This window comes from Triplophysa dalaica, chromosome 22 (genome assembly GCF_015846415.1).
Source record: "Triplophysa dalaica isolate WHDGS20190420 chromosome 22, ASM1584641v1, whole genome shotgun sequence".
Classification (NCBI taxonomy): Eukaryota; Metazoa; Chordata; class Actinopteri; order Cypriniformes; family Nemacheilidae; genus Triplophysa; species Triplophysa dalaica.
The window spans coordinates 10,881,944-10,907,849 of NC_079563.1; the positions used below are offsets into that span (position 1 = coordinate 10,881,944).

The 25,906-nt window shown below is 37.3% G+C and overlaps 2 protein-coding genes across 4 annotated transcripts in view; both read left to right on the forward strand.

Annotated features, from left to right (window-relative positions):
- The first annotated feature begins 531 nt into the window (after window positions 1-531).
- slc7a1a (solute carrier family 7 member 1a) lies at window positions 532-23,531 on the forward strand. Of its 2 annotated transcripts, none has more exons than XM_056736378.1 (12): window positions 532-666; window positions 10,299-10,805; window positions 10,881-11,039; window positions 11,318-11,486; window positions 11,780-11,913; window positions 14,138-14,360; window positions 17,246-17,385; window positions 19,756-19,858; window positions 19,972-20,177; window positions 20,326-20,477; window positions 21,107-21,215; window positions 21,390-23,531. In XM_056736378.1, the coding sequence occupies exons 2-12, from the start codon at window positions 10,436-10,438 to the stop codon at window positions 21,578-21,580; spliced, it is 1,956 nt and encodes a 651-aa protein (XP_056592356.1). In that variant the 5' UTR covers window positions 532-666; window positions 10,299-10,435; the 3' UTR covers window positions 21,581-23,531. The 2 variants fall into 2 exon arrangements, with proteins under 2 accessions (XP_056592356.1, XP_056592357.1); XM_056736379.1 differs by lacking the exon at window positions 17,246-17,385 and adding an exon at window positions 17,726-17,862.
- Window positions 23,532-23,812: 281 nt separating this feature from the next.
- mtus2a (microtubule associated tumor suppressor candidate 2a) overlaps window positions 23,813-25,906 on the forward strand; it is a 65,889-nt gene continuing 63,795 nt past the window's right edge. For both annotated transcript variants that reach the window (XM_056737198.1, XM_056737199.1), the window contains exon 1: window positions 23,813-23,921. The gene's annotated coding sequence lies outside the window, so the exon portion shown is untranslated. The remainder of the gene's footprint in view (window positions 23,922-25,906) is intronic.

Genomic DNA, 25,906 nt, shown 5'->3' on the forward strand with positions numbered 1-25,906 from the left:
AGATATTTGGAAGAATGTCTGTAACCGAACAGCTCTGGTGCGTTATTGACTTCCGTAGTAGTGAAACAACTACAATTGAAGTCAATGGTGCCCCAGAACTGTATAGTTTCCCACATTCTTCAAAATATCTTCTTTTGTGTTCAGGGTGAGAAAATGATGACACAAATTTCAGTTGATCCCTTTAACAATTTTCCAGCTGGGTTTTATCCTAAGGTCGAGCAAGGAGATTAGATTGCATCAACGTCTGCATTTATGCAAAGTGTCACAAAACGGGTTTTAAGCCATTGGACCATTCCTAAAAAGTCAGCAAAGCCTTTTAAAAATGTGATTTTTCCATTAATTGCTTTTTTCATGTTTTATTTTCACCTTCAGCGTTTTATGCATTGCAGATTCGTAGTACAGTCTAATTTAACTTTGTCAATCATGTAACCTTAAATCTGACCGTAAACCTAAAGTCAGGCGGAGCATTACATTCTTGACTGAAACCTGATCCACGCACATACACATCACACATGACCGCACACGCGAACACACACAACACCTGTCAGGAGTTCAGCCCACATAACCACCCGAAAGCTTCAGTCTCTGCACACATCCAAGGAAGTGTTCTTACAGTACGAGTATCACTGGATCTACAGTATCCTGCTCGCAGCCGTCAGCTGAAAAGTAAGACCAACATCTGTTACAGTCAACTCTGTTTCTTAATCGAAGCTTTGTTTCTTCACCGACGATCAAATCTAAAAGTGTGTTGTTTTAAAGCCCTTGCTGTTGTGCGTGTTGTGCTTTGCGTTACGCAAAGGTTCTGGTTCGATTCTCGGTTCACGCAAACTAGTGGACTATAAATGTCGAATGCACTGTAAAGTCACTTTGGATGAAAGCGTCTCCTGAATGCATAAATGTAAATATGCACACGTTTGTTAGTCTTTGTTTGTCTCTTTAAAGCGTGCAGGACCAGCACATGTGCTCCGTTAACGGGGCAGGGAAACGTGGACGGGGCGCACGGGGTCTCCTCTAGATTTGTTGTGGTCGCAGAAGAAAATAGTAAAGAGATGCTTTTAAATAGTTTTAAAGTTCAAAACAACTTAGGTGTTTGTTTATGACGTTTATGAGTTTCATGAGCTCTTGCATGGGGCGTTACTGGCTTGTGTTTTGGACACTTTTGCGTGTTATACGAGAACTCTCTGTGCTCTTTTGCATCATAGCTGTACAGACAATCAATTTATATACTATATTGTATAAATACGTATATGTATATATTGTTAAACTATGTATTATATATATATATATATCAGACAACTGTATATTTATAAACTGTTACCATTGTTATTGCTTAAGCTTTCACGTTTTTGCAGACATTTGTTACATTTTGCAGGTAAATCTATTTATAAATGACACAGAGTCCCTCTCTTCTAGTAAGAGTAACGTTATAGGCTACTGATCTAAAAGAGACCTCATGTCATAAGAGCTGTAGAGACTTGTTAAGACTTTTATTACAGGCGCTCAAAATAGTGAAAGATTTTCAGGCAAGACTGAAGCCTGTTATGTCATTTATATGAGATGCGTCTTAGTGTCTTTACTGTTAAATTGATGATAAGTTAAAAGAGTGAGACTGTATACATAAATGAATTCATCGCCCTGTTCAATCAACACCGACTGTCTTTTCTGGAATAGAAGTCATATAGTGAATTTATATGTAAACAATGCACATTGCTTTACCACCAGGAGACGTTTTCTGTTGAATGGGGGCCAGTCAGGGGGTCTTTCTTCAGTAACTGTATGTGAATCGTCCCCTCCTCAGGCCTGGTGGGTTTTGAAACAAAGGGCACTTTAACGCTCCAGATTGTTTCGACAAATCCTGCTTGTAGGTCCGAGGAACAATTCATTGATGAAATGCTTTTGGGTGAACCTTTTTGACGGACGTTCTTTGTTTGTGTATGGTGTAGTTGTGTCACGCAGAACAGGTCTGTGATCCGAGATTGTTTATGTTGTAATGTTATGCGTTTGCCTCCTGATTTAGATAGAGATACCATTCTAAAATATTTATGCTTGTGGGTGTGTGTTTGTTAATGCATCCTAACCCTCCTTGCTGGTCCTTGTAATAATATTATTATAGTCCTGTACAGACCTTGCGATTGTCCTTTATTTGATGGTGGTTTCTGCGGTTAACCAACTTACCACCGGTTAGATTTATTTACATCAAACCCAAAATAATCAGAAAAACAGTCTCGAGCTGTAGAAGCAAAACGGCATACAGCGCAAATATGCAGTGGTCATCGAAACCATAGGGTGTTTAAAATAGGAATAAGTGTTTTTGGTTGTTTACCTGTCTAGTTGGTGGGATTCTTACCTCAAAGTGATCAAATTGAGCCGTATGCGTGGTAGTTTGACCTCAATGTATAAAAAGTGTCACCTATAATAAGTTAAAACCAAACTGTAGCTTACATAAACCTCAACTTGTTTGCAAGTTGCTTAATAGTTTCAAACCTGTACTGTTAAACATCATTTCGAGGTATGTTATTGAAAATAAAGAAGACTGACTGTCTCTGGGATAAGATGCAGCCAGTTTGGGTTTCTATCATCGGCTGTGCGACTTAAGATCCATCACAAGGTTTATAATCCATTATTAATGCTCATAAACAAACTATTACTAACTTTTACTGATTTTTGCTCTTGAGAGATTATTTCGACAAAGTTCAAGTACAAAGCTGATAGATTAGGCCAGAAAATGTCAGTCATATTAATCAACTTTGGCGCTGTGTACATGGATTTATTGTGAACAATTTGTGTGCTTGAAAATCACAATATCCACAGTCCAGGATTGGTGTCAACCAAATTGATAGTTCATGTTTAGTGTTTGTGGGAAGGTCAATGACCGTTCCACAGGTGTAAAATTGGCTTGATTTCGACAATAGACATCAAAGACCCCATCCATCTCAGTGTCAATCTGTCCCGTGTGCTGTCCTTTCTGAATTGTCAAAACGAAAATAGATTTAATCCGAACTGGTTTGAGGCAATTATTGACATTGAGTGTATTGTTTTACGTCTTTGTTTACAATAGCAACGTGTAATGTCAATGTAAATCCTGGTCATGGAATCCTGTGTTGATATTTCCTAGTAAAGAAGTAGCTCTGTTTTTTTTACTGAATAGCCAAAAGTAAATCTGTTGTGATTACATTGGGGGTGGAAGGTTTGTATAGTGTTTGAATAAATATCTGTGTAGTTAAAGATTTTTTGTCTGTTTTCCAGAAAGGGAAAGATCTATAAACTGTAAAAGTAGAAAGGAGTATAGTAATAAAAGGCATATATATAGTCCTCTGACGATTTAATGCGATACACAACAAATAAAATTGTAATATTTTGCATAAAATGTAAAAAGGAAACCGATTTTTTTTCAAAACGTTAGTAATTTTCAGTAACATTCAAAGTTTATGTGTAAAACTATGAAAACTTTTGTTCACTGAAAAATAATGAATTTTAGCGTAAAATTAAGAAAATATTGAACCTATTTATTGTAATAAAATCTGTGATGCATAGGCCTAAATAATACCATGATATATCTTTATACCCCTAACACAAATATACAGTTTTTAGCTCAAAAACGAAGGTTTGACTAAAAAACACGAAATTCTAAGAAAAACAATATTTAATATTTTCTCGCAAAAGACTTGTAACTTGTTTTTGCCCTCTTGTTTACAATTCTACCAAGACGTTTTGGACAGTGGGGGTATTGTCATACCAACAACTGGCTACACATGTCTTAAGTACGTCTTTTACATTTCTTCCAAATACCAAAACCAAAGAATGTTTATCACATTCTAGCATGTTCCAAAATAAGTCAGCAGTCACAAGTTTTGGGCTAAGGATAGTCTAACAGCGCCAGGTACGTTGTGCCCACTCTAAACATGCTCATGTGGTTGAACAGACTTTGGAAAAAACACGTCAACAAAACGTGTCCATTTCCTTTCTGGATAGAGTCTGTCCTTGACCCGATTTCCTATTCGAACACTTGCTGTTTCTGGAAGCAACTTGTCATGCAGTTGTTATAATACACACTAAACGCTGTGATGTCAGCAGCCTGTATTGATAGTGTAGGTTCATTTCTCTAGTGTAATATTTCACCGTTCACATGCTGGAATCATTTCATTGCAGTAATGAATTGTTTATTGAAGGAAAAATATAGGGGTCATCCAAAAGAAAGAAAAATCACAGATGAGGCTGAGATCACTTTAATATCTCAATTGTTTCTCCAAGACATCAATGAGGACATGGACATTTTTGCTCACCCAAATCATATTTTGTCATCATTTATTTACCCTCATGTCATTCAACATTTCTTTCTTCTGGGAAACACAAATGGGCAATTCCATGAAAATGTCAACATTACCACGAAAAATTGTGTTTACCTGGTTTTTACTATGGTAACAGCACAGATTTTAACGTTTGCTGGTTCAAATACCCATGTCAGATCTCTTTTTAAATTTGTAAAGCATTTGTTTTATTTTAGTGCATGATTTTTCATAGTTAGGTAAGAGTCATTTTCAGGATAGTCACATCCATAACGCTACATATTCCTCATAAATGGACACATGAAAATTTAAATAAAGTTACTATTTTATGTTCTATCCCTTCTCCATTCATTGGGTATTATTGCTTCAGGATTGTGAATTTTACTATACAGAAATCCTACAAAGTTTATCGTCTCCCAAATACCGTATCCTTTTTTTGTCACATCAATAATGCATGTTTATTTCCCTTTTATTCATAGACTGACATTTTTTTATGTTTAGACTAGTTATCAATACGGGTTCAGTAAAATATAAATAGATGGTACAATATGTCACGTCCATAACACTGGAATTGCCCAAATGAAGATATGTTTCTGTGGTTTTGTTTCCATACAATGGAAGTCAAAGGGGGCAAATGTTTTTTGGTTTCCAACATTCTCCAAATATCTTATTTTGTGTTCATACATATCTTCTAAGAAAAAGACCCCGAAATCTCACCAATATCTCCATTGGCGATGATGAGATGTTGAGATGTCTCAACAATGACACAAAATAAGCTCACATTTACCTAGTCTGCAATCAAAAGTCCATATTATAGAAGATTTCAATGTAATTTCTCATGAAATTTACCCAAACCCAAATTGTGTAATCTACATTAATTTTACAGCTCTATACTCTATATGTATTATATTTATTTTCACAGAAACATCATAGACTATGCTGATACTTAAATGAAACATAACTGAGAACTCATGAGCAACCTCTAAGGAATAAAGTTATCATCTATGGCTAGGCAAGCGTCCCTGAGCTAAATCTTTATTCAGCGGTATCATAAACATAACAGAAAGCTGTGCAACGATTGGCGCCATCGATCACACCCCTACTCTGCCCACCTGCTAAATTTAGCATGATAAACGGCATGTGCGTGTCTATGGTCACCTCAATCCTGAACGCTTGCCCTCCTGAATGAGCCGGATTGTGACGACGGTGCCAACCATAACCTTTCTCAACCGTATTGGCAGAAGCTATTGGAAATTATTTAGATGTGAATTTTCCATATCAAACACGAGTACATACCTGGCTGGCACTTGATTGATGTCCTCCGAGAGGAAGATTTTTTTCCGTTTACTTTCTTTAGCTTTTTCATAATTTGATAGTTACCTTTGTGTATGAAGTTACTTATGAGAAATAAAATCTGATGGAAATGGCGTGGTTCAGATAATTTGGTGATCTATATTTTACTTTATTTACTTTTTCTGCAATGTTTCAGTTTCAACCTACTGTTGTGAATGAATAGTTGAACTGAATATACTTGAAACTGTGATGTAGCGATCACAATTCTCCATCATATGTGAATGTTAATACCATTTGTGGTCTTGCCGCATTACCGCATGGCAGAGAGACCTCTCAACACGTCTGATGTCACTCCAGTAGAGCGGTTCAGACCAGCTCCCTGACCAGAATTCAGGGAATGCTGGGATATCTGAATGAGGTCCAACTGGCGAGCTCGTGATTAGATTGCATCTGACTTTGATTAACCTTTGGAAATGAACTAAAGGTGGGAATCATTTCAGAAGTTACTGCACTTTTTCAGGTTAGAAGAACCCCTTTGGTACCACACGTGACTTGCATTACATCAACATTTATTCATTTGGCAGATGCTTTTATCCAAAGGTACTTAGAAGTAGGAGAGCATATAAACATTTTGTTAAAATGCTAAATAGTACCTTTATTTTACAAGGCCTTTTATTTGATTTGGATTGATTTTCAGAACGAATTAAGTTTTAATTCAAATTATCGTATTTATCCTTTTTAAAGATAGTAATCTTAATAGATCCTCTCTTAATAATACACATCATCTCACAAGATTTATGAAGTGCCTTCAAACCGCTGCAAGCAAGATGTGTTGGGCATTTAAAAAAAAATTCATGCAAAATGACTTTCCAGGAATACATTTTCTCAGCTTGCGTGGGAACTCATTTTCATTCCCGACAACATTTACATGTTTGCATTTGGCAGACGCTTTTATCCAAAGCGTCTTACATTGCATTGTATTAGACATTTTGTTTCTGACTATGTGCAATCCCCTGTGACCTTGGCATTGCTAGTGCCATGCTCTAACCACTGAGCCACAGGAAAACATGATCCAGGAAACAGTGTTTTGCTTTACATTCTTGTGAACTTAGTACACATGCCGTTTTAATTTAATTACCTCATAATAACTGAGAAAATGCATGGAAAATATTTGATCTGTAATCTGGAACGTCTTTTCTAAATGAGGTCAAACCAGCACTGTAAAAAAAAATGTGTTGACTTTACTTAAAATATACGTGCACCATTTTTGCATCATGGTTTTTAAGTAAAAATAACAAGATAATCTTTGTTGCGTTGACATAAATATATCAGTTAGCTTGACCTTCTTTACTTAAAAATTATGTAGCATGAGTCATGTGGGATGTACTTAGATATTTCATTCATTTACCTTAATGTTCGTATAGCGTAGTGAAGTATATTATTAAAATAAACCGTTTTGAAATAATTGATGACTGATTTGATTTCAGTCATTGAATGGTTCTCCACAGAAGTACACAGCATACTGCATTTTTGATGTGCGTCTTCTTTTTTGTGGTAAGAAATATGATGGATTGAACAGGGTCTATACTTACCAAATCAAACACGAATCACCTGAATGATAACTTCACAGAAAACAAATTTTCACTACAAAACAACATCAATTATACTAAATACATCTTAAATTTCGTTATACATCTTATTAACATCTATATAAATGCCCCAAAAGTGCTTTTTGTATGAATAATAATGTATGAAGCATGAATAATCAAACTTTTCAGGCGCAATGGCTTATGGGTATTCCGCACAGCATTTGTACTGATAATATTAAGTTCATTGCACCGGACATTATCTTAGGTTTACATAATTTTAACTGTAGTTTGCACAACTCAAATTTTTCCATTTACTTTATGCATACTTTTGAGCTTTTCTTGTAATTTATATTTTTGGGTTGCACGAACAAAGGATTTTAAGTTAAGCTAGAAATGTTATAAATTTGTTTATTTTTAAGTAGAAGCTAATTAACAGAATACAAGATGGTTGTTGAGCCAACAAATCACTTTTTACAGTGAGTCCCAAAAGATTCAGATAAACATATACTTTTATAATGTCTTTATAAGTGTATGTTTATATGTATATGACCAAAGCTTGTGCTTACAGTTTCAGCAACTGGTTTCTTCCAGTTAGGCCCTCATGCCATGGTTGTGTGATTTAGATGTCAACAGTTAAACGTGCAGCGCTGCTCTTGTGACTCCACCAACTTGCTTTCATGTGTGTCTTGCGTTGTGTGTCCATGTTTCTGAGATCTAAGACATCCGATCCTAAGCCCCCGTAGCACCCTTGGAGAAAAAGAAAAGGTCGTCACCTCCTGTAACTATGGAACTTTCCATTTAAGTGTGTTATGGCAGGAAGTGTGTTCCCTATGCTGTTTAGATGGGAACTCAAAAGAAAGTAAACTGGGTCATGAATTAAAGCGAAAGCCTAATTTATGTGCTTCCATACAGTGTGCAGAAATGCAGCTTCTACATGAACACGCTTGTCATAATAGTTAAGCTACAGTCAAGTGACTAACGAAAGTCAGCCATACTCAACAAGATAAAAAAGTGAAATACAATTTTTAACAACAATTACTATATGCACAATGCAGTATCTTATAAGCAATGACATGTTTCATTGCACTGTACCAGTGTTTAACAAGTTATTAATAATAATAATGTAACTTTGTAATTAAATTACTTGCAAATCTTAAAAGTAATTGCATTTATTTCATATTTATTTCTAAAGTCATATTAACTCTTTCACCGCCATTGACGAGATATCTCGTCATTTGAAAAACAATGCTTCCCCGCGGCAATCAGTATTAGTACTGTTCTCCAGCAGGTGGCGCTATTACACACCTTTGGGAAAAAGTACAGAATCCCAGAACCTAGAACGTATATGTTTTAGCGGTTTTTAATGATTGTTCCGAGTGTGATCTGGGGGGAATCTTTGACAAAAAACGTTTATTATCTCTGCTGTTTAATTATCTCAGCTGAAGAAACCTACCCACATCTATAGAGTGTTAAAAAACGAACAAATGAAGATAGAAGAATAAGGCTTTTTTGTTTAAAAGTTGAGACTCAGTTCTTTCATTTGACATATTGTTTGTCCATATATTCTTTACAGACAATTCACTGTGAGCCATTAAAGTTGGGTGAAAATGTTAAAAAGACACTGGCTTAGGCTGGCAACCTTTTTTTAAAGAGGCTGGCGGCGAATGAGCTAATCAAATGGACAACAGAAATTAAACTCTTTAAATCTTAATTTTTTTTACAATTAACTTTAGTAACAACTGTACATTTAAAACATATATATTTTCATTAGAACTTCAATAAAATGAACTAATTTCCTACGTATTAAACTAATTTGAACACAAACTCGCCTAAATTTACGTTTTAAAGTAGTTTTTTTTCTTTGCACAGAATTAAGTGTAAATTATATAAATGATGCAATGTAAGTGCATAAGTAACTGTAGTAAAATTACTTAAAACAAATTAAGAATTATTCCTTATTTTTGAATGGAATTGAATTACAGTAATTGGTTGCCAAGTAATCCATTAGACCAAACACTGATATTTACTCGTCACATATTCTTCAAAGTTATTTTTGATGTTCTAAATATGCACTTATGTTAGTTGCTTCACTCTTAGAAAGATTTATTATGACCAGTTTAACAACTTGGAACATTTGAAAATATGCTGTTTTCACAGAGCCTGCTAACACCAAAACACACAATCAATGAAACGGAAGTGACCTATCTGGCTGAGATTTTAGCGGAAGTACATCATCATCCCGTGTGCAAACACCCCGTTGCATGTATTTTTGCCATAAGTTTCTGCTCTGGGTTACGCAATACGCAGTTTGTATGTGTCAGCATGATAGATTGGCCCCAAGTGGGCCTCTCGAAACTCTGCCACCAGTCACACTTCATGGATTTCTGTTGCTCAACAGTTGGGAAAAGCTTGCAGTGTTTCTAAAGAGAACTGGAGACTGATTCATGACTGAAAAGTTCTTGGATGCTGCCGCCCATTTGTATGTACAGTGGAGGACTGTTTTGAGTCTTGTCCTTAGGGAATCACAATGTGGTTTTCATTCAAGAGTGTTTTGGTTGAGGTTTAGAATCCAGTCCAGTTTCCTCATGGATTGTTTTTTATCCTCAGACTCAGTAAATCAGTGCTCTTTCTATTTTCAGTTCCATCGGATGACTCTCGTCCTCTACAAATTTGGTGTGTTATGTCATAAAGCTGAAGGAGAATTTTTCGTCATGTCTTAACACACAACCTGTCTAGAGTAAAATGCCCTGCCATTAGACAGCTATGGTGTGCAGATTCATATCTTGAAAAGATTTTTGTTAATAATTGAAAAATAAAGCTTGTCATATTTCAGTGTTATTTTATGTAACACAATCATTTTGCAATGTTCTTAGTAGTAAGACTTCACCAAAAAAGGAAATCTAATAGAGTTTATTCTCATATGCCTTCTCATATGCCTTCAAACACATTTGTATTTTCTTATTTTGATATTCTTATTCTGGCAGCAAACTTTGACCAGGGGTTGTCAAGCTCCAAAAACACAGAAAAGCAGAATTTACATTTTGGTGTGAACTATTCCTTTCAAATCATCATCTGCAACGTACAAACTGTCATGTCTAACCTTAACCCCAACCTTGTCTTCCTCTTCCAGACAAACAACATTTCCAGCCAACATTCTGAACGGTGTGAACCCTCCACATTTGTGTGTGCGAGGGCGAGAAATTGAGTGAGAAAAGCACGAAAGAAAAATAGGTGCACAAACCAGCCTCGCGTCATATCAAGCCGACAATGGTTTTAAAGAAACTTCTGAGTCTGGGCAAGCAGCTGCTGAGAGTGAAGGTTGTGGATTGCAACTCAGAAGAGTCAAGGCTTTCTCGATGTCTGAACACTTTTGATCTGGTTGCCCTGGGCGTGGGCAGCACCCTCGGGGCAGGGGTGTACGTCCTCGCCGGGGCAGTCGCTCGAGAAAATGCCGGACCGGCCATCGTGCTGTCGTTTCTCATCGCAGCTCTTGCATCGGTGCTTGCTGGCCTGTGCTATGCAGAGTTTGGGGCGAGAGTGCCCAAAACGGGCTCGGCGTACCTGTACAGCTACGTCACCGTAGGGGAATTATGGGCGTTTATAACTGGCTGGAACCTGATACTTTCATATGTTATAGGTAAGATATAACACTGAGGAGTTTATATTTAGTGTAAACTTTTACGCAATGTTACAGTCTTTCAAATGTTTTCAGGTACCTCAAGTGTCGCCCGTGCTTGGAGTGCCACATTTGATGAGCTGATTGGAAAACATATTGAGAATTTCTGCCGTCAGTACATGACCATGAACGCCCCAGGCCTTCTGGCTGAGTACCCAGATATGTTCGCTGTTTTAATCATCCTCACTTTGACAGGTAAAGCATTACTTAAAAAACATTCAGTACTTCTGACTTAAGCTTAGTTAAAGTTAATTCTTATATGAACTTTGGAAAGGTTGATCTCTATTGATCGCACCTGTTGAAGACGGCCAAAAAGTAATTTCTAAAGCATACAGTTTAACGTAATATTGTGTACAAACAATTAATCATGATGAGGTTATTCTGAATAAAAATGTGTTGAGCGTAAATATTTAGCAGCCATTTGTGTTGACTTTTGCTCCATAGTGTTTTGAACTACGTTTTGTTTGCTGCAGGCCTGCTGGCCTTCGGGGTTAAGGAGTCGGCCATGGTCAATAAAGTGTTCACCTGCATCAACGTTCTGGTACTTATTTTTATGGTCATATCTGGACTGGTAAAAGGAACACTGAAGAATTGGAGTCTGAACCCTGATGAGATTCGGAACGGAACCAATTCCAGTCTTAAGTGAGTTACATTTGTGGAAATTGATCTTGGACTAAGAATTCTGAAGGTTTATAAGTAAAGGGCAAATAATGGGCAGGCCCAGAGAGAATATGGGAATATTTTACTTTATAATGAGACATCATGCCAGAAATAGTTCAAATAAATGACTCTTAGATTTTTGCCACCAGTAGGCCCTCAGAAAAGTGAGCAGATTGCATGGGCTTTTCGCCTTCCATACATTTAAAAATGTAACTTTTTGCAGTTCTTTTGCTAATGTTGTCTTATATTATTTGTTAAAAATCTCTGTTAAATAGTTCCACAGGGCCCGTGTTATCAGAAGAGGTTCTTGGTGAGGGAGGTTTTATGCCTTTTGGCTTCACAGGGGTCTTGTCAGGGGCAGCTACCTGCTTTTATGCCTTCGTGGGGTTCGACTGCATCGCCACAACAGGTAACTAAAAGCATTATGAACGTTGCTGGTCTCAAAATCTCACGTTTAGTATTTTACCCGTATGCGGTCTTCGTTCGGAGTGAACACTCATGGTCTTTGGGGTCTCTAGAGAGGCAAGAAAATATAATTTTGTAGTTTTAGTCTGTTAAATGATGTTTTACTACCCATTTGTGCGTTTTTTTGAGGATTTATTATATTTTTTAATTATATATATATTATGTAACATTTACTTAATAAGAGACCCACATTTCTAACTTTCATTCATGGGGATAATAGGGATAATTTTACATGGTTTTGTGTAAGAGTTATGCCCATCTTTTTTAAAATTCAGTTTTGAAAGTAAAAAATATATAACTTTTATCAGTAGATTGCTGCAGAGCTCCACCATTTTATATACGTTTTTTCAGTTGGATTCATATAATGGATTGGATTCATATAATTCATACATATTATGAAATCACAATTGTCACAATAAAAATTACATTTAGTCAAAGTTAATAATTTTTTGTACTGAAAAAAAGTCTGTTTTTCATTAATGTTATATCATGTTTTGAATCAAATCTGAACAAGATGTTACAAAGACAAAAGTGTCAGTCTTTACTAAATGTAAATTGTTTTGTCTCATCCTTTCATCTCTCTCTCTCTCTCTGTCCATTTTGCATTGTGGACGGTTTTTGCATTGTTGGAAGTGTGCCACTTTATTACTGTCTATGTTTGATCTGGGTTGTTTCTGATTTTGAGGAAGAATTTTGTCCATTATCTAAGTGGGGTCTCGAGAGACCCCGAAGACAATGAGTGTGTCTTTTTTTAATCCAACATAAAATCAAGATATCATTCAATTGTTTTTTTATTTGTAGAACGAGAAAGTGTTAACCACATTACAGAGTATCACGCAAAATATATACTTTAGCGAAAGGTCCTTTCAAAATGACCCCAAAGACCGCATAACTGTTAAAAGACGTAAGTCTTTATAATGAAACTATCTTCACAACGATGTCAAATATATGATGCATGACCAAAAACATTAGTAATGATGTTAAATTTGATTAAAGGTGGGGTTTTCATCTAATAAGTGACAGGGTACAGAACTGGTGCGACAGTAAAACTATTATTATACGGGCATTTGCATCAATGTCACATTTGATTAAGGTTGTTTAGTGTTAACAAATGGATTGCATGGACATTCTCAGTGGATCTCTGCTCAAGGTTTACAACATGCCCCCCTCTTTCATGGTGGGTCACTCCCCTGCTTTTCCTCGCATGTGATTGGTTGGAATGTTGCAGGGTTTGTCTGGGCACATCTCTCTCCCTCTAGCTGTTGTGAATGAGAGAATGAGCCTCTCCCAGAAACCCCTCCTCCCATGTATTCCGATCAGAGATGTTAGTTTACACATGTGTTTGACTGTGCTTTCACTGGAACTGCTGGCAGGAGCACACTATACCTCTGTTTTACTCTCATTGCTCCTCAAGGTCAAATCACATGCACGCTTCACGTATTAAAACTACAACTTTCTTAAAATTCGGATTGATGTTAGTTGAAATGTATCGGATGCATTTTTTTTGTGGTATTGCGATTTTATGTAGCCTGCATTTTGTAGTGCTTTAAAGACATGATTTTTAATCTTTGTAGCATTGGTTCGGCTTTGTGCACAAATTCACTCTTGAAGTTAGGAAATATACTCATTTGCAATCACTTTTGGGGAAAATGCATTAAAAATAGTGCTGATTCATTTGACACTAGAATGAAAAGTATATTACGATACTATTATGCTGTTGGCTTTTCCAACAAAGGGAGGAGCTCTGCTATATGCCCCTCCCCTAACTTTGTTATGTCAACGTAAAAGAAAACTGTGATTTTATTGGGGTGTATTCAATTTATAAACATTTACATAAATGTTTCCAGCAAAACTCCAGATATTCTCAGCCTCTATAAACAAACCCGACGTGGAGTTAGAATGTGTTGGGTATTTCTAGTCATTTTATATCTGTTCAGTTGGAAATTATTTTCAGGTTTTCTGTATGTACAATTTATAGGTATGTGTTTAGGTGAAATGAGCATTTTTTGTTTCATTCTGTGAACTGGTTGTCACATGGTTGACGCCGTTTTTCTTCCAGCCTGATTACATTCTTCGCCTCAATATCCAATTGAGACCTGTCACCGCCAATGCATGTGTCTAATTCATAAGAAAATGGATAAATACTAAAATGAATTCCCATTTTACAGGCGAGGAGGTGAAAAACCCTCAGCGTGCCATTCCTATCGGGATCGTCTCCTCCCTTCTCATCTGCTTTGTGGCGTATTTTGGAGTGTCTGCTGCCCTCACCATGATGATGCCGTACTACATGCTGGATAAAAACAGCCCTCTGCCTGCGGCCTTTACGTACGTCGGCTGGGAGGGAGCCACTTACGCTGTGGCGGTAGGCTCTCTCTGTGCCCTTTCCACCAGGTAAGCACCAATCCTGTTAGTCTGGGCTGTAACTTATATTTATTAACAAGCACCAGGGTCCCGTCCCGAGTAAATCCACTCCTGGTCTTTCCCTGAGGTGCAGGGTAGATTATATTTGACTTGAAACATTACCAGTGTTCCTTGAAAGGAACGTATTTAATTACCGACACGCCTGGTTACTGTTTGACCACAACCTTTAGGATTTTGTCTTTAACTTGATCGTTCCGTTTTGCTGAACGAACCTGAGCAACCCCACAGAGGTCAGCAGAGTACAGTCTGGGACTGGACCCAGCGCTTGTGAAGATTCGCGTGTGTGTATATTTATCTGTTCATATGAGCCCAGTGCTAAAAATATGAATGGAAGTTTGGTGTGCTGAGGTATGAATCTTGTTTCTCAGTTAAAGCCATGAGTGGAGTTAAGGCCCCTTGGCAGATATTTCTTACCATACAAGTAATTATTCCGGTTTCAAAGCAACAACCTTAACAAATGTTACTGCGCATGCACACTTTTATGGCCCAAACTTAATTTCAGATAGACATCTGCAAAATTCCTGTAGATTATTGCTGATAACTAGCAAAATAAATTACAAGTAAATTATATTAGCTGGTACATTAAAAGTATGTCCAGCCAGTGTTATTTTGAGGTGACCAGTAGAAGCGTTACATGGCTATACTTAAATGCCACTTACAGGACCCATTTAACAAATTGTTTATTTAAAAAAAAGATACTGATATAAATTAATTAAAAGGAAGTTAACTTTGGGCCAGGCGTGTCCATAGGCACGACCTAGATATGCAGCAGCTGTTAATATCTGTTTACTGTGAAGTGTTTTATGTAAAATGCATTGAAATACTAATAACTAATAAGCAAGAGAAAGTGTTTTCGGCATGGTCTTCTCCTTTCAACAATGTATTTCGTTTTTGAGTTACTAATAAAACTTAAGTACTCGCAGAGTTGTAATAGACTTGGTGGCATTGTTTTCATTTGTTTAACTTAATTTTTTAATCTGTTTAAAGGTGAAGTGTGTCATTTTTTAAGTTAGGATTTGAGCTTCTTTTACTGTTTAAAACACAGAAACAAGTAAGCTTTTCATAGGTAAGGCTAACATAGCAAGACTTCTGACATTTTGAAATGTGAATTATAATGAACTTTGAAGCTTCTTCTAATCTAAAATTGTTGGCTTGTGGTTATCAAGTTGACTGCTTAAAGGGATAGTTTAGCTAGAAATGTAAAACCTTTCATCATATATTCACCCTCATGTCATTCCAAATCCAAACCTGTATGACTTTTTCTTCTTCTGCAGAACAGAAAAGAAGATATTTTTTTAAAAGTTTTAGTAACCAAGCAACATTGAACCCTATTGACATCCATTGTATGGACACAAAACCACTTAGACATTTATAAAAATATCTTCTTGTGTGTTCCACAGCAGTGAGGGTCAAATACATGTTTTAAATGACATAAGATTGAGTAAGTGCTGAATTTTTTGTTTTGAATGAACTATCCCTTTGAGTATCTACTCATTGTAGCAACCTGTTTTGTGTTGCAACACAAATTCCATGTTGACTGGAATGACTGACTCCTCAAACTCGCGCAACACCAGCTGATGCAAGTTTGCCCAATCGAGAAAGATCTTGCCATTTCTGTGCAGTATGTATTTAAGAGGTCAGCTTCTTAGACACAATTGGGAGGTTTGGGAAACCTGCTTGAAAACAATCATCATTTTTGCAAATCCATTCTATAAGGCCAATGCTGCAAAAATTACACCCTTCACCTTTAAAATCATCATTTAACAGTCTTTCACAGTGCCAAGAGATTGATTCTAAAACATCAGTTCACCAGAAAATACAATCTGGCTGTTCATTTACTCATCCTCAGACCATCCAAGATTTAGGCAATGTTATTTCTTCAGCAGAAAATTTAAGATTTTTACCAGAAATGTTTTCACTTATAGGTACAGTTTATAAAATGCAGCAGCATCTAGTGGTGATGTTGCGAAATGCAACCAACGGCTCACTCCACTAATCAAAGGACTAAGATGTCGTCACATTTTCGTTTTTTTGCCGAAGAAGATAACGATTTTACTTATCACGCTCTGTAGAGCAGTTTGTCCGTTAAGGGCTACTGTAGAAACAACATGGAGAATTCCATGTAAGGGGACCAGCAGTGTGTATAGATAGAAATACCTCATTCTAAGATAATAAAAACGCAATGCTTCACTAACTAAGGTCTTTATTCGCCTGCATTTCTGTCAATAAATACACGTTGGACCTTTAACGAGAACAAATTATGTCTTTAGGAGCAGCAAGGCTTAATTTGTTATTGGATATGTTTGCTTTGAGGTCTTTCATTTTATAAATTCTCATTTTGCCTAAAAACCTTCCTTGCTGTTTAATTTGAGAAACAATGCTCCCTACATCTTGGATGATCTGAATGCAGTAAATGAACAGCTTATTTTCCTTTTCTGGTTCTGTTTTCAACACCTTATGCTCTTGCAAATCAATGTGCGTTTCTACAAATCCTTATTTCCTGCTGATCTAATCTTACTTCTGATGAATGGACGGTTTGTGGCATGTGTATGAGCACCTTTAACCGTATACAGCTGTTCATTCATGACGTCAATTGAAGTGAAGATTAACCTGAAGGGTCTGGAAACTCCTAATGGGTTTTGAACCAGGGAATTCAACTGCAGGCCCTATTTGACTCAAAAATGTCAAAGTGCTTTTCTAAAAACCCATTAGATGTTTCAGTTAGATGTTTTGAACTGAACAGCTCTATAATCCTAATGTTATCAAGCCTTTCATTATAACACACCAGCAGCTTGTGAATGCAATCTTTGTCTATTTTTTGCATGGCATGGTTTGTTTTTCACCTTTCGTGGCAGCTTGCTTGGCGCCATGTTCCCCATGCCCCGTGTCCTCTGGGCAATGGCTGCCGATGGCCTGCTCTTCAAATACATGGCTGGAATCAGCGAGAGAACCAAAACACCTCTACTCGCCACTGTAACAGCAGGCTTTCTTGCAGGTGAGAACGAATATTAACGCTTCTAATCTACTGACGTCGCGATTCCAGTAAAGAGCATCTGCCCCCCCGCAGCATGCTACTTTATTGACGTGCATGCAATAACTGCGTTTTCGCCACGCCGAGCTTGGCTGCCTTGGGCAGGGTGCCACGACCCCCCCTCTGCAGCTACAATGGGATTTGTGTTATCAATTTCTTCGTTATTAAACTGGATTGATCCCTTTCTGCCTTTGACACAGTCTCCGGCAACTGTCCAGCTGGTTTATGTGTTCATATCTATTTTCTTGTTTGCTCTCTTCCTTTCTTTCTTTGTTGCCTTGCGCAACCATCATTCCATGACTAGTCTTTTGGGGTCCATGTTCCCCCTCCCACGTATTATCTTTGCCATGGCCCGGGACGGTCTGCTCTTCTCGTTTCTGGCACGGGTGAGCGAGAGGAAGACGCCCATCGTGTCCACCCTATCCGCCGGGGTCATGTCGGGTAAGACCAGAGGGGGAGGGAAACGTTTTTTATGGATGTGAGAATGAAAGGTTCAGCTCCAATGGGCTTCCTTGTTGATGTTAGAAACATCAGGCTTTACATATGGATAGGGAGGAGGTTGGAAACTATTTATAAGACAAACATGGAGCAGTTACTGTTCATTAAACTGAAATTACTCAAGTTTGTTTTTCTTCTTTTCATAATAATTCCAGCAGTTTCCTAGAATAAAAACTTGTAAGGCAGAGTTTCTTGTGTTGGAATTATTTGCTTTGTTGTGCAACATTGACATTTGTTTGCATGATGTCAGTAATTGTGTACAGAATTTTCTTGTGTAACGATATTTACATTCTATATAGTTTCCGAATGTATCATCCATTTCTGCTTAACGCATATTTAAAATTGAACAACTTTTGCTTTTTGAACTTTTTAAGATTATAACGTGACAAAAATAGTGAGCTAAGGATTAACCTTTAATAAAATTTTATTTGTCCACCAAAGGAGGCCAAACTAAGCATTATACTGTATATTGTATATACTTCATACCGTATATACTAAATAAAACTGTCAGATGTTGCTACTGTTGCAATTAAGTACTATACTTACTTTACAAAATCCTAAAATTATAATGGTTATGTGCTTTTAAACTATTTTTAATTTTGTTATTTTCTAGCAGGAGGCATTTAAACATAAATATTATTCCTTAATATTAACATATCAATATAATTGAAGATTTTATTTGGAAAAACATTAAAAAATATTTTTTTATCAAAACACTCAACAGCAGTTTTTGATGGTTTAATTGGAATGCACAATATAAAACATAGTTTTTAACACATTTTGTGAGGGAAATCAGATTCAGGGTACAATGAGAAGTATTTATTGCAGCACACAGGGAGAGACAAACACAGTGTCACAGACAGAGTCTGGGACAGATATACCAACCAGGCTCCGGGACAACAGGCTCGAGGGCTTGGCCGGGGAGAGGTGATGGGAGTGGGCCGGGGTAGGGAGACAACCTCCTGACAGTCCTAGACTCGCTCAGCGAAAGAGATATTCCACGAGAGAGAAATAAACCCCGCAGGGAGAGATGAAGGTTACTCGGACCAGACAACCCCGTAGGGAGAGAGTGATAATCCACTAGGGACGAGAAGAACTTTCCCACAGCTGGAAGGGAGGCTGCTGCGATGAGGTTGAAGAGCCACTGCCGGAGCTTGAGTCCCCGAGGTAAGATGATGACTGCAGAGAGACCGGGAGACCCAATCCGTGGCAATGAAACCTCCACATTAGAGGCGAGAACGAGAGCCGTGGTCCCCAAGGCAGCAAACTAGGGACACTCCAGAAAACCATGCAGGGTGCTAACAGCTGTGGAGCCTGATCAAGACAAGAGAAGAGTTACAAGACTGGCAGTCAGTGTGGGGAGAAAAACTAATGGTCTGACACAGGACAGAAAAATACAGGGAGTTAAATAGAGAGAGAGAAGACAGCGAGATTGGAAACCGGTGTGAGGTGATGAGAGGGTAGGGAGGAGGTCGGGGCACACACATATGGACTCCGAGCACATGGCGAGCTTTCAAACTTTGCCATGTGCTCGACAGAACCTTACACAGAGACGAAACAAACAAAACAAGCAGGTGATCAGATCCGGGACCTGACACATTAATGTAGTTGCCACATTCTTTTCATAGAAATATGTTTACAAGTTATATGTATTAGTTATAGATATAGTGAGAGTTGTATTTCTGCATTAAAATAGGTTCTTTCTGTACACAGAACAAATAGCTCAGATTCCTAAACTCGTCATAAATGTTTTCTGAATTAAAATAGTCCAGTATGAAATGTTCCCTCCTGAGAATAGACGTCCGTAACTATAGTTTCCTTTCTGTTCTCATGCAGCTATCATGGCTTTCCTCTTTGATCTGAAGGACTTGGTGGATCTGATGTCTATAGGAACACTTCTGGCCTACACGCTGGTTGCCGCCTGCGTTCTGGTACTCAGGTCGGCATTTACGATAACTTTCTTGCACATACATACCGCATTGCCTTGAATCAAATACATTTAAATTGCCAACACGCTATTCAGAGTCTTTTTGAAATCATTTTGTTGCGCAGGTACCAGCCCGAGCATTTCAGTCAGATGTATCATGTAGCGAACACACAGGACGAGATGGAGATGAGCGAGTCCATAAGTACACCTAGTTTAGGGATTTTACCCGGCATAGAGGAGCGTTTCAGCTTCAGAAACCTGCTGTTCCCAGATGTCACAGAACCATCCAACCTGTCCGGCTTCACGGTTAAAGTCTGTACGAGTTTCCTCGGTATGAAACACTGTGGTCTGGCTTCAAAACTCTGGTTTTTAGATTCTGGTTTTGGTCACGTTTTTAAATTCACAGAATTTCACGTAATTATTTGCCCAATCTTGGTATAACCGGGGTAGATGTTGTTCATGTTTTCTTTTTTTCCCAGGTGTGATGATTCTTACCTTCAGCATGTTAGCTGTTCTTGGAGGGACTGCAGTTTGGAATATCATCTCTCTTGTTGTGCTGTTCTGTCTGTGTCTCATTGTTACGTTTATCATCTGGAGACAACCGGAGAGCAAAACCAAGCTGTCTTTTAAGGTTAGACCCCAGGGTTAACGCTTGTAATTTGACATCTAACAAAATAACAGGATGTAATGACACCCATTAAATCAATTAATAGCAATTTTCAGTTCTGGGACATCAGTTCACTTCCATAGTAGGAAAATAAGTATTGTATTTTGAGATATTTAGAAGAATTTTGGAAAACAAAGAGTTCTCGGGCACCTTTGAGTACCATTTAACCATCGTATCATAGTAGGCAGTTATGTCCCAGAACTGAAAATGACTAACGTTCTTCCAAATATCTTTCTCTGTCTTCATCGGAACAAAGTAATTTATACAGGTATGAAATTTTCATTTTTGGGTGAACTATCCCTTTAAGGGATACATTTGATGCTGGCCTAGGATTAAGTTAAAACAAGGTATTTTAGGAGGCAGCATATCTATGATGATACCCAAAGCTAAAACTTCTGTCATCATAAATTCACCCTCGTGTCATTGAAAATGTGTATATGAATCTTTCCGTGGAAAACAAAATAAGATAGTTTGAGAAATGTCTTCTGTTTTATTTTGTCAATGAAGTGTAAGTCATTGGTGGATAATTGACTTGTTTATCAACATTCTTCAAAATATCAGTTATTGATATTTTTTAACTTACTTCCTGACAGGTTCCTTTACTTCCTTTCATCCCAGTGGTCAGCATGTTTGTAAACGTGTACCTCATGATGCAGCTAGACAGAGGCACCTGGATCAGATTCGCCATCTGGATGTCTATAGGTAAATGCTCACAAAGCAGGCATACTTGTAGAGATGCTCTTTCTTAACCGGAAACTGAAATAATTTACAATAATTACAAACACAAGTCATTTGAGAGTCATGAATGAGCGTAGAAAGAAACACTTGCACGTACGCGGTCAATGATTTGTTCCATTATCCCTCTGTTCTCCTCAGGACTTATAATCTACTTTGGCTATGGAATCTGGCACAGCACTGAAGCTGCGCTGGCCCATTCCAGTATTGAGGAGGAACTTGACGTGTACAAACCCACCTGCAGTATAAACAGGGACTCGGTGACCCCAGAGAAGGAAGCTTTTCTCTGTAATGGACACGAATCGAGGTTGGATGAGGACGGAGATATTTAAGAGTGTGGAACAGTGTTACGTTGTTTACTAGAACTTTACATGAAAGCACAAGGATCTGGAGCGCTATGGCTTAGATAACTGTCACTTTCTGGTGATAGAGTCTGAGGGGCTCTGTTTAGGGGCACCGGGTGGTTGGAAACAGTATTTTCACTCAAGGGTTTTGTTTTCTACTTCACATATCTTGAAGAAACCAAATCAGGCACAGGACTTTTTAATCGGGTGGCTGTAGGGAAACAAATATATGTTGAGCAAACAAACAGTGTTTTAGTTTAATAGCTGCTTTTGTGATCTAGTGAACTTGTGCCTTTTTTCCTACGAAGCAAAATGTGCGATTTCAGTCTTTGAGGGTTTATAAATGTCAACCCTGAGAAAAGAAGGAAAAATGGTTTCAAGTCACGCTTAGTGTTTCTGCTTCATCTGTAGTACTGTGTTGCGTCTCTGAGGCCACATTTACATTAGAAACCTCTGCTGGTTTAAACCGCCCTAATCTAGAATTGGGAGGTTTTACCGGTTTACCCACAATAGACCTTTAGGTTTTAGGGCCACCTGGTGGTGTGGTAGAAAATTGCAATTGTAGTAAGTTGTTTCACAGTGCTGGCTACTGTGTTTGGTGCAAATGTAGTCTGCAGTTTAGGAAATGTAGGGCTGTTTTGGTCATTAATGTGTTTGCACATATTGTGTCCACATATATACATGTAGGTAAAGATACACAAGTATACACAGAGGTATTGGGACGCCCCTTCTGATAAAATTCCAGTAATTCCAATGAAAAACCATTTTAATGATATGCCCTACAATATAATAATGAAGAATTTTGTTTCCATTTTGGAGGAGTCTTCTTCTGTTCTGTTTGTTTTGGGCACATGAAAATAACTAAAGTAGTCAAACTTGTATATAAGAATGGGTGTCCCAATACTTTTGTCCATATAGTATATGAAATGTAAAAATTTGACTAAAGAGGGTAAGGGATTTATCATGGGAATGCTTAGATGCGTATTTAGAAATATCTGAATTTATTTTGGCACGCAGGTGAACTTGTGTATGTAAGTGATACCAAGTGAAGATCTGAAGAACTGAAGATACACAAGATTTCCTATATTCCAATCAGTTTGCTCAGGGGCATGATTGACATCTGTCCAAACCAGTCAAGTGTCGCTTTGACCCTTTGTAGAATTGCCATAAAACATTTCATTAACCAATCTGATCTCAGGGTTATTTAGTTAAAATAAACAGTTCTTCTTGAGTTCATATGGTCATGTAAGGCAGCACATATGTGTACGCTGACAATCCCTCAATCTGAAAGTCATGACTCTTCACAATGAATATTCTGCATATTTTATTGAGTTTTTATTCCAGGCAGGAAATGATTTGTAAATAGCAAAATAATACTCTGGGTAATGCTGAAAGCTGAACGTCCAGAGGCGTAGTTCATGTTTTGGTTACATTGACTTAAATAGATTCAAATGTTTTCTTGTAATGTGTGATTATGTTGCTGAATCTTTGTGTAGAGAAGGTGAAACATGTTCACGTGGTTCTTTTGAACTCTCAAAACCTTGAAATTACAATTGAACAACCGTTACTTTATGGCTATGCACCTTCAACAAAGTTACGTAATTAAATGTGCATAAATAACATAAATAATACAATTTGCAATAAAATCTATAATAAATTGAAATAAAGAAATCTGAATTTATTATACATATACTGTCTATAACACTTCATATTTTTGTAGAAAACAAGACATGACAATTTATGCATGGTGAAAAACCTGCTATGTGTTCACTCTAAAGTTGTTGTCATATTTTGTGTGCTTATTTTGGACCAGAATGTGCTGCATCCGGTGTACATAATATCTCCTCTCTGGACTGGTTTAATCTGTAGCATGTCTTTACTGTAAATTACTGTTACCTTGTTTTATTGTGTAGCTGTAAATAAAAAATACATTTTGGAATTTGTATTTTGCACTTTTTTTGCATATTTATTTGTTTTTTATTGCTACTTTACATTAACTGGAAATAGTTTGAGTAAACCAAATCAGTTAAAGTTTAGAAGATTATAACCGACTCCATAATATTATTATTATTTTTTTGTCGCGATGACAACAGCCGGCTGGTGACAGATTTGTTACGCAGTGGTGTTTTATTGCAGTTCATCGTTGTGGCCTGCAGGGGGCAGCGGTGTTTAAATACTGAATGTGAGAGTACCACAGCATCCCGGATGAGAGAAAGGTGGGCAGGAGAGAGATGCTGCACTCAAAACAGCGTGCTCGAGCGCCGATCCTTCAGTCTGTCGGTCGGATGTGGAAGGGAGCAGGTTTAGCAAGGAAAGAGACTTCTGAAAGGTAAGTGATCATGAACCGGATTAGTTATGGTGGTTTAAATGACCTTTTCTGAAATGTGTTGTTGTTCATGCTTCAATAATTTGACATGAATTCGTTTTATCTCGCTTTTTGTTTTTCAAGAGGATTTTGTTGATGATATAAGATCGTTTTTCTTGATTGACAGTCTTAAAGGAGACAACACCTATTGGAATATATGTGTAGCCTATAATTTGTATTGAACTTTTTAAGAGATTTTATTACGAGCGCATAAATCTTTTGGTGTATGGTTTACATTATAGTAAAAATTGTATAACTATGTTTTTGGCAGATTAATTAACATTTCTATAATCAAAGTTTTAACAAAGAATAAATTGGTTAATAAAACTGTGATTACTATAGTAAGGCCAAGGTAAATTTATATTCGCTAGGCTAAGTTACCTGCAAGTAAATCAAGTGTAATATTTAAACCATGGTAAACCTTTGATGAGTAGGATTTTCAAAAAACATTTTATCAGTTAGGAGATAAGAACTACTTCAATAGTTACGAATGTGGTTTAGATAATTGTTTTTTGTTTAATATTTCCTTCTGCTTTAATTTTCCACATCATACCATCCTGCTGCTTTATGTTCACTTGACATACGACAATTGCTGTTAATAAAATAAGGTTAGGTGTCAACTGGTAACATTTGCATGATGATAGACTGATAGATAGCAAAGAACATAGCTTACCTCGACCTTGTTGATGTCTTTATCTGTAAATCTAGATAAATAAATGTATTTATTCGTGAGTGTTTATAAAAATATATTAGGAAATTAAGAGTTTGTTTACAAAATCAGATTTTTAATTAAAACGAAAAAACACAGCTAGCTAACACAATAAAACACTATAAAAACATGAAAACATAATAATAAAAACTAAAAACGGAGTAAATGATTTTGCAAAAAAACAGTTCACACATAAACCGTGAACACTGAATTCAAACATATCATTTATTCACACACACTTTCTCTCGGCTTATGAGATAAAGATGTAAACATTTCGCTTAAGCTGTGTAAATCTTCTCTTTGAGAGCTGCTGCGTCTATGGGACACACCAGAATAAAGGCACAGCCTCAGGCACTGCTTGGAACTGCCTAATTTAGCCAGGAAATGAACTTGACGATAGACGCATCCCAAGCAACCGCTCCTACAGGAGTAAACCATTTTTTTGCTTTAAGAAATCTTTTCAGTTGACTTTTAATTAAAGTATATTTTATGCCATTTTCTTTTGCTTGCGCAAGACCATCGTGACAGAAATGAGAGGAATTGAACATGTCAAGGTTACGTGTTACATTTGTGTGTCTGGCAGATGCTTTAATTCGAAGCAAATTACATTGCGTTTAGTGTTTACATTTTATCAGTTCATCCATTGCATTCCCTGGGACTCAAACTCATGATCTTGTTATTGCTAGCGTTTTCCTCTGCTGTCTCAGCTAGAGGAATGCAGATAATGTTATTATTTCTCAAGGGTTTCTGTTTTTTATTGTTACAATCAGAACTCAGGAAAAAGAAATCCAAGGGTGCGTTTTTAATAGATGCAATTTGCCAATAAGGCTTAAAAGGCTTTGCACTTGAACAGTATTGTGATCCAGTTGTGAATCAATAGGATGGAAAGGATTTACACTCTGATGAAAAGGAATTCAAATTTAGGCTTCTCAACCCTAAACTGGTCTTCCAAGCTTGACCTGTCTGTGACCTCGAACCAAGGTCTGAATTGTCAACTACAATTGAAATCCTACCCAACACATGACTGCTTCTGTAACCTGTCCCCAGGATGCTATCACAGAGATGAAGAGCTTCTTGCCTGTGGAGAACATTTTTCACACTTTACCTGTTCTGAAGCCCTCCACTCCTGCAGTGAGGTCTTGTAAAATACCCTGTTTCTGTCCTATCTTCTTGTGACAGCTCTCATCCCCTGTTCCCCCTTGAGACACCCGTGTGGCCTCTGATCTTTCAACTGGATCCG

Coding starts and splice junctions, on each gene's coding strand:
- slc7a1a (XM_056736378.1), top strand. CDS start 10,436: ATGGTTTTAAAGAAACTTCTGAGTCTGGGCAAGCAGCTGCTGAGAGTG. Junction 19,859..19,971: donor GCCTGCGTTCTGGTACTCAG/GTCGGCATTTAC, acceptor TTTGTTGCGCAG/GTACCAGCCCGAGCATTTCA. Junction 20,178..20,325: donor AGTCTGTACGAGTTTCCTCG/GTATGAAACACT, acceptor TTTTTTTCCCAG/GTGTGATGATTCTTACCTTC.